We start from the raw sequence: 12344 nt of genomic DNA, 5'->3' as shown, positions 1-12344 counted from the left end.
ATTCAACTCAACATGTGATTGAAATAAGAAATAAACAGTTGTGAAAAGTTAATTAAAATGCAAACGGAAATAACTAATGAAAAGCTATTGAAATCCGTAGAGATTCAATATTTAATTTGCTCATGTATTTTCAGCCTAAACGATCTTCGCCTCATATATTTAAATTTGATGATCATCAAGCGTATTTACAACAACATCAACGTAAGGATTCGGCGAGTTCCGAAGTTGCTGCCTTGTTATGTATATCGGGACGCACTAGTCGTGTCTCTAGCGTCGGTAGTCAAGGTTCAGCAGTAAGCCATTTGTCGGCGGTGTCCGGTTTATCACGTTCTCCTTCGCCGCATCGTATGCTTTTGGAAACATCATTTTGTGGACCAAAACCGGTGGAGAGTATGGTAGATGGTGGGTTGAGTACAACGGCGGAGCCACCAACAACTTATCTGCTTGAGCAAGTTCTTTTGGCACGTACTCGTGATCCCACGCAGGCAGTATTAGCTGAGGGAATTAAAGTTGAATCTTCGCCGAAACGTAAGCCACCAACTTCTTTGACTAATGGTGACGATAAGCTGACAGAAAAAATTTTGGCTCAAAATCGACCCGATTCGAAAATCTTTAATGCGAAATCTTCTGTGGGAACACAGCGACGTAACATCAAAAGTCCAGGACAAATGATTGTCGGGAAAACACCAAGTGGCACTGAGTATATACGTATCAACCTTAAGCCTGATCACATGTACGATGACAAAGGTGTAGCTCCCCATGAAAAGATAGTGGAAGCACCCAACACTCTAGCTCCCGTATATTCACGTGGCAGTACGACTCAAAAAAAACCGGCTTCCTTATGCTTGACTCAAAAGAACTTAGAAACGGAGAATCGTTTGACGCCCACAGCCAGTCCAAAAACTTTACGAGGGCAGATAATGGGACCTAAAGATTTACATGGTAGCCGTTCTCCTTCTCCCGCTGCCATATCAGTATCGCGTAAGTCATCTTTCAGCTCATTATTTCGTTTGGGTGGCAAAGATTCTCCCGATTCGCCTAGAGAGCGATCACGTTCCCGTAGTAAAAGTAAAGATCGGCAAACTCCTCAATCACAGGCAGCTACACCTAATAAACAAAAATCAGTATTAGCAATATTTAAGACAGGAAAACGAGGTAGTAGCGCCGGTACTGAACCAGCCAGAACTTCGAAATCCTCTTCGCCGATTGACGGACATGAGTTACAGAATATGCAATCACGCAGTAAGTCGCAAACGCCAGTAATTACTTCCACCGGTTCAAGACCTAATAGTCGGTTACGTTACTACGATGATCCGGTTGAAGGATTCATACACATTCCTTTACGAACACCACCTGAAGAGAAAGAAGTTCGTAAAGTATTTCAGAATATACAGCAACTCAATGCTGAACCAGTAAAGGTAATTGCAGCTCCAATAACCGTAAGTGATTTGGCTGCCGCTGCGGCGGCTCTTAAGCCAGTTGGAGCTCGTAAAGGATCATCAGGTTCTGGAAAATTTACAATACCACCACGTCCTCAACAAATACGTCGCATAGAAAATCTTGACGCTATACATACATTGTCGCAAGACGATGACGGTAAAGACCCTACCTGGAGTATGGAAGTGAATCGTCATAGCTCGCAGGATTCGCAAGAAACAATAATATCAGCAGAGAGCTATGCCAGCGCTATAAGGGTAACTGGAAATCGTTCGCAACTAGCCCATGTAAAAGAGCATACGGGTCAAGAAAACGGCATTGCAGCGGAAGCGGAAATACATCGTTTACCTTCGGTTGAAAGTACGACTAGTGCGGCCGAGGTAAAAGTGGTGGAAACCAAAGCTACAATTAATAGTAGTGCTATGCGTGAGGAATCGGCAGCAGCTCGAGAACGACGTAAATTATTATTTGCGACGCGTTTAGGGTCCGGCAGTCAAGAACAAGTTTTTACTACCCAATTTAGTATATCAAAAACGGAAAGTATTTCCAGCCATATGTCAGAAGAGCAAGCTCAAGAAAGTTTGACGGAAAGTCCAACAAAAATTGAAAATTTACGTCGCCAAGGTACAGTAATACGAAGACCGGATGAAGAGGAAGGTGTAACGTCTAAAGTGTGTGAATTAACTGAAAGTTATAGCATGAAAAAAGCTGAAACTAAAGAATCTATTAAAAGCAAAGACTCTGGAGACTTTAAAGAGCAGTTAAAATCAGGGAGTTCTTTAGAGAGAAGTATAACACAACGGCAAAAGTCACTGTCAACTTCAGAAGACGAGAAATCAAAAACTCCAGTCGCCAATATGAATGTCAATACTGGCAATGTAATGGTGCTAAGACGTAAAATTTCTGCGTCCGATGACCCACGTCGTAAATCTCGCTCAACCTCAGAAGATGACAATGAAGTGGCTATGACTAATAATCGCCATTCCCGTTATTTAGAAAATTTTGATGTGCGTCGGAAATATCATGAGAATGTACCGCCGAATGTACCACGCAAACCACGAAGGCAAAGCAGTCACCAGGATATACACCCACCTGAAGTCCAACAAGAGACCGTTAAAGCGATTACGCATGTCATTTACAACAACGAGCAATGTCAAAGAAAACCAGTGCTGCCTCAACCCCCGCCGCCTTCAACCGAACCCACACCGTTGCCTTCACCCAATTTAAGAGATATCATTCCTTCGACGTCGAGTCCCAAAAGTACAATGCGTTCTCAGTCTCAGTCACCGGTAGAGCGATCACGGCAAACTCCTCCTAAGCCACCACGCACCTCTACACCTTCAAAACATAGCCAAAGTGAATCGCCGACCATGGCTGCGGTAGAATCACCATTAGTTATTCCAAAAAAACTCCAAAAACACGACCGACAATCGATGCACTCTACAGACGAACCCTTGGAGTCGTCAGAAAGCGAAAGAGACTCTGATTTAGGAACGAATGCGGTCGGGGGAAGTGGATCTGGTGCTGCTAGTCTCCCAATGACAGTTGATGTGAAACGCAAGCATATGTCGCTTAATGTCGGTTATATCGAGGATCATGAAAGTACCGGCCTTGTGTCGCAAGAATCTTTCGAGGATGAGCTGCCCTATATCCCGACTACTTTACCTGAAGAGCGAGCTCAAGGAGTATCGCTGATACCCATGAAGGAACGCGCCAATATGGAATTGAAAATGTGCCCCGTTGAACGACCTCGTTCCACCACCCCCTTAAATCCTTCGCATTTGGAAGAATATTGCGGCATTGTTACTGCAAGTGAAAATGTGAATTTCGAAATGTTTGGCTCGGTGCCGGTTAGAGGTGAAAAGCTGCGTATTAGCTTGCCACGTAAAGACCCAAATAAAGAGAAAGCTCAAAGCACTAAATCACCCCGGCGATTGGCGAATGCTAGTGGCAAATCCTGGTTTGAGTTCGCGGAAGAAGGTTTGCGAGCTTCGGGAAATTTGGAACGTAAAGATTCTCATAAATACTTGCAGCAACAACAACAGAAGCAACTTAATCAAACAAAAGAGGAAATAAGGAACACCAAAACTCATTCCGGACCGTTTAGCAAAACAATAAATATAGCCAGTAAGAGTACAACAACTGCAACAACTTCTACTCAAAGAAAACTTTCGGGTCATTGGATTGATTTTGAAAATATACCGGAGAAAAGGAAACCACCTAAACGTATCACTACATTGCCCAGAGATAGTGTGACCGGCTCAGCCACGCAAACAAGAAGTCAAACAAAATCGGTAAGTGCGCAAGCCTTAGTAACAGCTGGCCAACATCAGCAATCGTCGCAGCGACTGCAATCAGAGTATGCAGCCGCAGTTACAAGTGCCAGCCACGCCGATGGTAAACTGCACTATAACTATGTTAAACCAGAAGACTGTCAATGTGAGTGTCATGAAGGCACACGAGAAACCAGTGGTACTAGTGGTACAACTTCTACTACGGGGCCCCGAGCGGGAGTCGATCTTTTGCAACAGGGCGACGATATGTTACCGTTACTTGAACCCGAAACTCAAGAGGGAATTGAACCAAGGTTTGTGTTTTATTCTAATTTTCCTACGGCGCATTAAGTGCATTGAATGATTTTAGTGATTCGTCACGCGAATGCAGTGGTTACACTGATGATGAATTGCAATTTCCCACGCGGCAGGCCAGCTCTAATCGTTCCAAAAGCAGTTCATCTAAGGTTAGTAAATATTTGCGATATTTGACAAAGTTTACAAAAAGTGTTCTTCTCTCTCCACTTCAGGCAGAAGAATTTCCTCGTCGAGATGGCTCACGCAGTTCTAGAATTAAACAGCAATTTATGGAGAAGTAATTTTAAGTTTACATCTCTTAAGGGTATTACTTTACTATAATCATGTTCCAGGTTAAATAGCAAACTAAAATAGTTAAAATTTCAAAAAAAAAAAAAAAAAAAACAAGAGAAAATATGTTAAAAAAGATTTGGAGAAAACTGATCTATGATTAATTAGGCAAAGGTTACGGGAAGGTTTTGAAAATTAATTTTTAAAGCAACATCTTTTCCTAACGTATATACAGTGCGACGCATTGTCATCCAGTAGATGTTTGAAAGGGAAGAGGGATGGTTGTCAGAAAATAAAATGAAGTGTGAGGGTTAAGCGCGAGATTTTTATCAGAAAATTGAAGAAGTAGACAAAATGAAAGCATATCGTAACAGTTGCTTACAAAGACTGAGTTACTTTATGATGCAAATATATTCCGGATTCAATAATGAGTACTGAGATATGGTGGAAATCCAGTCTTAACGCCTATCTACCTTCATTTATTAAAATTTCTGTCGACGAGTCATGATGACATTTTGTAGAGAGTCGCACAACTTTGTTCGTCTATTGCTCGCATTCAAAAGGCTTTGTTTTTTTTTTCGCGAAAATTTGCACTACTCTTACAGACACAAGAATTGGAATCAAAAATTACAATTCGTAATGTTGGCTATAGCTATAAAACTATTTATTCGCCTAAAATTCAGCTTTCAATGAAATCTTCAAAATATCACTGCTGAAAAAAGGTTTGCTTATTTTGCTTCAAAGATTCCTGTTTTGGTCATAAGATCCGTTTCAAAAAATCCTAACATGAGAATGTTCCAGAAATTTTATGCATTTACTACAAATAATAGTCCATCTATACTTATACAAGAAATTATTATGATTTTGTTGTTGTTGTAATGCAGTCTCATCTAACAGTTGGCACGAAAAACGTGTATATTAGAGAACTGTACCAGCTCCAGAATATGTTGTGTATTGCATTAGGTATATCCGAAAGTGAAGACTATGCAAAATGCGAACGCAGAATTATGATTTTTTGGCAAAAATCTTTTATCTAACTCACTACAATAATTTTCAGATTGTACAAAGCGATCTAGACGTTCAAGCGGAGTAGAAGATTTATGCCAAATATAGAGAAACACATTCTTGAGAAGATTATTGCAAGTTTTTTAGGTCGTCTCCCCATCAGCATAGCAGTCTCCCTCTCATAGGCAAATCGATTTTTTGGTTAAATAAAAAAGTCACTTATAAGCGCAGATCAATGAATATGTACGTCCCATCTACTTTGAAAGGCATTTTAGAGGGGCGTGGATTGGTCTGCTCGAGAACAAAATTTTTGCTCGATACTCGATAAATACTCCATATCATTCACTTGTTTCATCAACGCAGTATAAGTGAGTTTTACAAACTTTGTTCGGTATGCACTTTCGTCCTAATGCAACTAAACCAATTTCGTTGCAAAAGGCAATAACTCGCCTTTTGCAAATTGACTGTCCTGCCATACACATTTGACAGAACGTCAATAAATAATGTAACTCTCCAACTCCATAAATAGGTAAAACCATTGGATTGTGTATTTATGAGAAAGATCTGCTTACCTTGTAATATGTTTTGCGAAAATTCATTTGATAGCTATGTCAAAAAACAAAAAAAAGTCCACCTAAAAAAATTAAAAAAATTGTTATAAGGATTTTAGAATATTTTCTCCAACGCTTCACAGATGTATGTGAAACTATTCGAGCGTATTCTAGTTGAATCGATTGGCATGAATGAATGCCAAAGGGAGATACTGCAGCCAGTAGAGTATTTATAACTTGCTGGAAGGTGCCTAAAAGAGGCGAAGAATTCGTTTTCATTGTGTGCTTATGCATGCACCGAGCGATCATTAGCATATATTAAATCTTTTCAATTGCTCGCGTCGTGGAAACGTAATAAAAGAGAATAAAAGTTCATTTATCCGTACGTTCCCGACAAAGTTGTCAAACATTAACGAATTGCAATAGAAAATTACCGAATATTCGTTATGGTCTCGACACTTCTTGGATATCTTTGCAATTACAAAGGCACAGCATACAGGTACCTAAGAAACTACCAACTTGAAACGAATACTTAACGCAATCAGAAACTTCCTTACATGACAATCATTTATCCTGTACGTGTATATGTATGTATATATATACATAAAAATGTATATTTAGAAAAACTCTATATAAGTATACAGAAGGAAGCTATGCTTTAAGTTTAAATGGAACAGTTGTCTAAATTGAATAAAGCCGTGTGAAAAGTTATGCACTTTATTTTTCTAAGTCGTGTGATATCAAAACCTTATAAAAACAGGAGAAAAGGCGGATTTGCAATTACTAGTGACACAACCTAGTCGGGGCAACGAAGAATCTCTATTAAACTCCAAATCGCAAAGATTTTAACAGAGTTTTCAAACTCCATATGTCTCAAACAACTGATGCAAAGGTGTGATTGGAATGAAACGTTGCTCAATACTGGGAAAAGCGAATAAGCGGTCACCGTTCAATTTTAAGAGGAGCAATTTTCATTTTCAATTCTTTGCGTATTTTTTATGGTCAACAACAAATTTCAATTCCAGCTCCCGCGAGATGAAAACTCTCCTATATATACACATTTATTATTATGTATATATAAGTATGTATGATAACACATTTCTCGACTATTACGGCTTCACTCAAATTGTTTCGCCAAATAAACGCTAAGTCTTGCTACCTGTTACTCTTTTGCTTAAAATCATAAAACATAAGGTAATTGTTTATTATGGGTTCTAAAACCTGCAAAGCCATAAGTTGGACAAGTCTGCTTTTGAAAAATTATATTTTCTTCTTACCTCAAAATACGATATGGTATACACTTGTCCTTGAAAAAAAACGCCTAAACAACTAAACACTTTCGCAAGATCATGAAAACTTAAGAATGTATTAAAAAAGAAAAAGAGAAAGAATCTAAAATAAATATTTATATATAACTAAACTGCCATTATTTCTAGTGAATACAGTGTAAACTAAAATTTGAAAAAACCTTGTATAACCCTTACAAACACTAATACACAAAAGTAATAATAAATTTTTATTGATTCTATATGTAATAAAAACTAATATTAAAATTAAATTTATTTAAAAGAAAGGAAAAACGAAACAACATGAAATTGAAATGAAATTTTTTATAAATATTGAAACGATAACTGAAATCCTAACTTTAGTACGAACGATAATCTAAATTGATAACTTTCTTACTATATATCAACAAAATGCTCATTTCAAACTACTACGTAATCAATTCGCTAAGAAATAATTTAAAAAATTGTATACACATGTTAACATATTCATATATATATATATATATATATATATACATATATATATACATATATATATTATATGCATATATAAAAGTAACGTTCACGTCGGAAAATACATTGAGCCTAGCGAAAAGCAAATTGTTCAATTGTTTTCATGGAGAAGCGCTTTACCTTATCGAAGTTAAATAAATATATGAAATTTTAATATAATGAAAAAAAAAAAAAAAAAAAAAAATTAATAACAGAAGTGATGGCATTTTGTGATCTTCGTGAAATCGATCAACATTCTCATATCGAAACGATTATTTCTCTTGCCCATTGCAAAGATCGTGCTAACAACATCAGAGCACTAATTGCGTCATTCACGACATCATATTGATGATACTTACACCGCACACCACTTGTGTTATGAAGCAATTTGAGTTTGTCCGAAGGTATGTAAAACGACGAAGAACTTAAGACGAAGCCAGTTTATACTACATTGATCGGTTCAGAATCATTTTCTGTCCGTCCGTCCCACGCTTGTGTATAGATTGTCATGTTTAATCTAAGGATCGCAATTTTTGAGGCATTTTTGCATATAAATTTACTACACTTTCTTTATATCACTCAGGTATATTCTCCGGAACTCTTCATCTTACAAGGATTCAAAAAATTAATTTCACATAAAGATTTACTATAATAAATTTAGACCATATTAATTTATTTTCCGAATCCACTACTCTAAATGATTCCCCACGAAAAGTTGCTTCTTATATGTTAATAAAATCTAACTTTTGACATATATAGATAAAGTAACGCTCACCATCACCAAGAAAAAAGAATAGGTAGAGAGTATCATTCCAATTTGCTTGTGTCAAAGTTTCTGCAAACCATCCGTAATTTATTACGAGAAGGCAATGAACATCGCCAACAAGTGTGAAATTCAGCAATAAATATTTACAAGCATCATATAAAACTTCAGCAAAAATATGAGCACGATCAGTCTACGCACATACTTACATTTAGCGTAAAATCATATAACAGCAGTATAGTTGGACAAGGTCCACAATTATATACCCTAGATTACTTCGCTTAATACAGTCATCCATCCATTTTCGTCATAGTACACCAAAAATTATAGATTATTTTTATTTGAAGGGATACTTTTAATACTGGAGGATGGTCAGCAAATCAACTATCGCGGCAAACTTAATTAACTCGTCAAAGATTTTAGTTTTCGGTTACTTCCGTCATTACAAACTACAAACCAGGGACTTGTTTTTCACAACCGTCTCTACATATGGCGGGATCTAAAAAAATAAATCCAAATACCCTACCATTTATTTTAATGCTACGCTGCTACTGTGAACCCATTTTCGCCGTTAAATATTTAAAATGCCACCTTTTTGGCACATAAGATTTAATATTTCATAACACTCTTTGTATGCGACGATGTCCAAAAAATAGAATAGAATTTTCATTACAAAATATCAAAAATTGGACGTTGTTGCCCTACAAAGACCTAATTTTCATTAGAACCCTTATATAGCATGGGATCCAAAACTTAAACCTGCGAGGCCCATATTCGGTAAGATTCATTTCCATGTCAAATTATTATTATGACCAAATTTTTGGGAAGAAATATTGTAAATTATATAAAGATTCACTTTCCATAGCAAGGATTATAAGAGAAGAGGTTCAAACGATTACCCCACCCAAACTAAATCTTTCGTTCGAATTTACAATGACCAAACACTATTAACTAGGGGGTTTTGTCGCCAAATATTGAAAACTAAAATAGGACGTTTTATTGGAAATGGTCGACAAAGTGGTTCGTTCCAATTCATATATTGATAGCGTTTGTTTTTCGGCCCAAAACACCTTAGCGCTAAGATAAATACAAAAATATATGGACAGACATCAGATGGACAGGCAAGCTTAGAAGCATTTTCTGAATCGCGTCGGTATAATAGGACGTGAGTCTATCTCGGTATCGCACAAACCTAATATACCATTATACGGCAAGTGGTGTGCAGTGTAACGATTACTAACGCAATCGAAGAACCGTTACAGCCACATTTAATAAAAAATATTTTGTATTATTAGTGAATTGGAGTTGGATTGGAGGTGGAGTGTAGCGGAATAGTTCAACCTGTAAGTTGAATAAATTTTTTTCATTCTTAATCGTTTTATATGCGCTTAGACTCTAGTCAAAATACTCTCTTTAACATGAGCATCACTACCGATTGACAGTGAAATGTAATTAATATATATATGTATAAATATACATAATATATGTTCATATGTATACATACATATATATACATATATATGTATATATATTCCCATAATGAAGACGAAAGAAACCGAAAACAATAATTTATGAAAATTACAGCAATAAACACAGAAAGAATTGATTATTTTTTAATGAGAAAAATCGCATTCTCTATACCTCAACTTTGTATTTTTAAATACATTTTCTACCCATCAAAGAAAACTAACATTTTTTTTTGTTTATAAAAAAATTTTTTTTTATATGTATTCCTTTACAAATGTAGGACGTATTCGGCTTTAGCTTAAACATTTTCATTTGACTAATTTTTAGCGAAAGATTGTTAAAAATATTGATTGATAAGTATAAAGTAATAAATAAAAAAAATATTGTGTTGTTACTGCATTTAAAATAAAAAGTAAAAAATTAAAAATAAAGAAACAAAAACAAAAAAAATTAATATTATAAATTGTTAAATATTTTAAATTCTTATTATTACGAAACATAACAAATAATTATTTGAAAATAAAAAGAAAGAAGAAAATTGAAGAAATAAAATCAACAACTGTAAACGATAATTATCAATAATTATTAATTATTATTATTCATAATAAATGTTCAGTAAAGAATTTGAAAATACAAACAGAAAAAAATGAAAACGCCCCTAATTCATGACATCTCATTATGATTGTCTTTATATGTATAAATTAAAAAAGAAAAAAAAAGTTTCATTAAATAAACAAAAAAAAAAAAAAAAAACATTAAAATTAATATTCATTAAAAAAGATGAAAAAGTTTTTTTGAAAACTGAACGAAACTTCTTAACTGGAACGCATGACGGACATTCCCCATTCGTGCAGAACCTCAGGCTAACAAAAACCATTTACATCCCAAAGATTATTCAACGCACGATTGCCATATCTGCGTGACATATCTATTATGGGTGCCATGTTCATAATGCGTATGGATAGGGTGTATTTATAGCATTCTTGTAAATATTGGAAGAGTGCCTTAGCTTCAATGATTTTTAATTCTTTATAATAATACAATACATCAATCGATAAGATCGTAGGATGACATACAGATGGAGAATGACTATTGATGAACAAACACGGTTCTTAGATAGTAGCAACCTGCAAACGAAATGTGTCCAATTTTCATGACATGGATATGGATTCTTTAATAGTGCCATCACATATAGTTCATCCTACGGACTTTATCAGTGATGTGTTATATAACATCATTAAGGTCTGCATTAGATTTTAATCTTTGTAACGAGAATTGCAAACCAAAACGAATTGCAGGATAGGAGTTCAGATATTCCTAAATCGACTTTTTCTATCACTTTTGTTAAGAATATTCAAATGTTTCATGAATGCATCACATTTCAAGTTTCAATTTATCTCTCGCTAAGCTCCACTAAGTTATTAAGCTCAAACCCATTTACCGAATTTCATTCTCGAACATAAGCGCCTTAAAATCAAATTTTCTTATACACCATATATCACTTGTGCTGCAGGGTATATTAAGGTTCTACACGCGTCTATAACATCCAGAAGGGCTTAAGACGATCGATTCAGAGTCGTTTTCGGAATTAAACTAAGCTTAGGTGTCCGTCTGCCCACGTGTCCGCCTTGTTTTCTTCTGCTCAATCTGCAATGGTAATCTTTGAGGTATTTTGAAAAAATAGAGCGTAGGCTATTGAGAAAGATTTGGATCGGTCCACTTTTCCAACGGCTGCCCTTATAATGCCCTGTTTTAAAAAGCCTAAGCGGATAACTGCGGGATGGGATAGGGTATTTAACAGTGGGCCTTGTCACACTATAGACCGTTTATTTGCTTTTTTTTAATATGGACAATCACTCAGGTTATGCTTTATTCGTGTAACGACATGAAGGTTAGAAAGAAATGAGGAAAGACAAAGCGATAAGGACATGGTGGTCGCGGTGGGGCAACCATGTGCCTAATCGTTAAGTGTTGTACCTCTAACGACTAACCACTCACTATAGCCACGACCAAAAAAGACTCTACCGCATTTGAGATTTGAACCGGCGAACACCGACTTAGCAGTCGAGATTCTTGCCTACCACGTCCGCCGTCTGGAACCATCGCTGCATTAGTTTTACTTTCAATCGACGTCTATTTCAGCCGTTAACCTATTTTCCGTAGTAAGCATTGCTTTCAACGAGATCTAAGTTATCGATGGTCAGTCACTCACAAAACCAGTTGTCCTTTCGGCCAGCATTCATATTATGTCAAAAAGATGAGAAAATTATTTTCTCTATTTTAAGATACTGGGATGCAGCAGTGGACTTAGATGTTAAGATTAGATTCAAGCACACGTGTAATGAAAGTGGAATCAAGTGCTTTTCCATTGTTGACATCTATCTGAAAAAGTCCGCCAAAGTTAAGGGCCGTTGAATGTATTTAGCGCGTAACGAGCGTCCTGTACGTTTTAGAGTAACACTATAGCCGACCACGGACTGCT

General features: G+C 36.2%; 1 protein-coding gene across 2 annotated transcripts in view; it reads left to right on the top strand.

Moving 5' to 3' along the window:
- The window catches only part of LOC119632214 (serine/arginine repetitive matrix protein 2), a 46827-nt gene extending 39647 nt beyond the window's left edge, over positions 1-7180 (top strand). For both annotated transcript variants that reach the window (XM_038025024.1, XM_038025030.1), the window contains 3 exons: positions 135-4024; positions 4081-4177; positions 4241-7180. In XM_038025024.1, coding sequence (XP_037880952.1) covers positions 135-4024; positions 4081-4177; positions 4241-4309 — 4056 coding nt within the window. In that variant the 3' untranslated portion in view covers positions 4310-7180. The remainder of the gene's footprint in view (positions 1-134; positions 4025-4080; positions 4178-4240) is intronic.
- The last annotated feature ends 5164 nt before the right edge of the window (positions 7181-12344 follow it).

This window comes from Glossina fuscipes, unplaced genomic scaffold (assembly GCF_014805625.2).
Source record: "Glossina fuscipes isolate IAEA_lab_2018 unplaced genomic scaffold, Yale_Gfus_2 0, whole genome shotgun sequence".
Classification (NCBI taxonomy): domain Eukaryota; kingdom Metazoa; phylum Arthropoda; class Insecta; order Diptera; family Glossinidae; genus Glossina; species Glossina fuscipes.
This window is presented reverse-complemented; position numbering and strand designations above follow the sequence as displayed.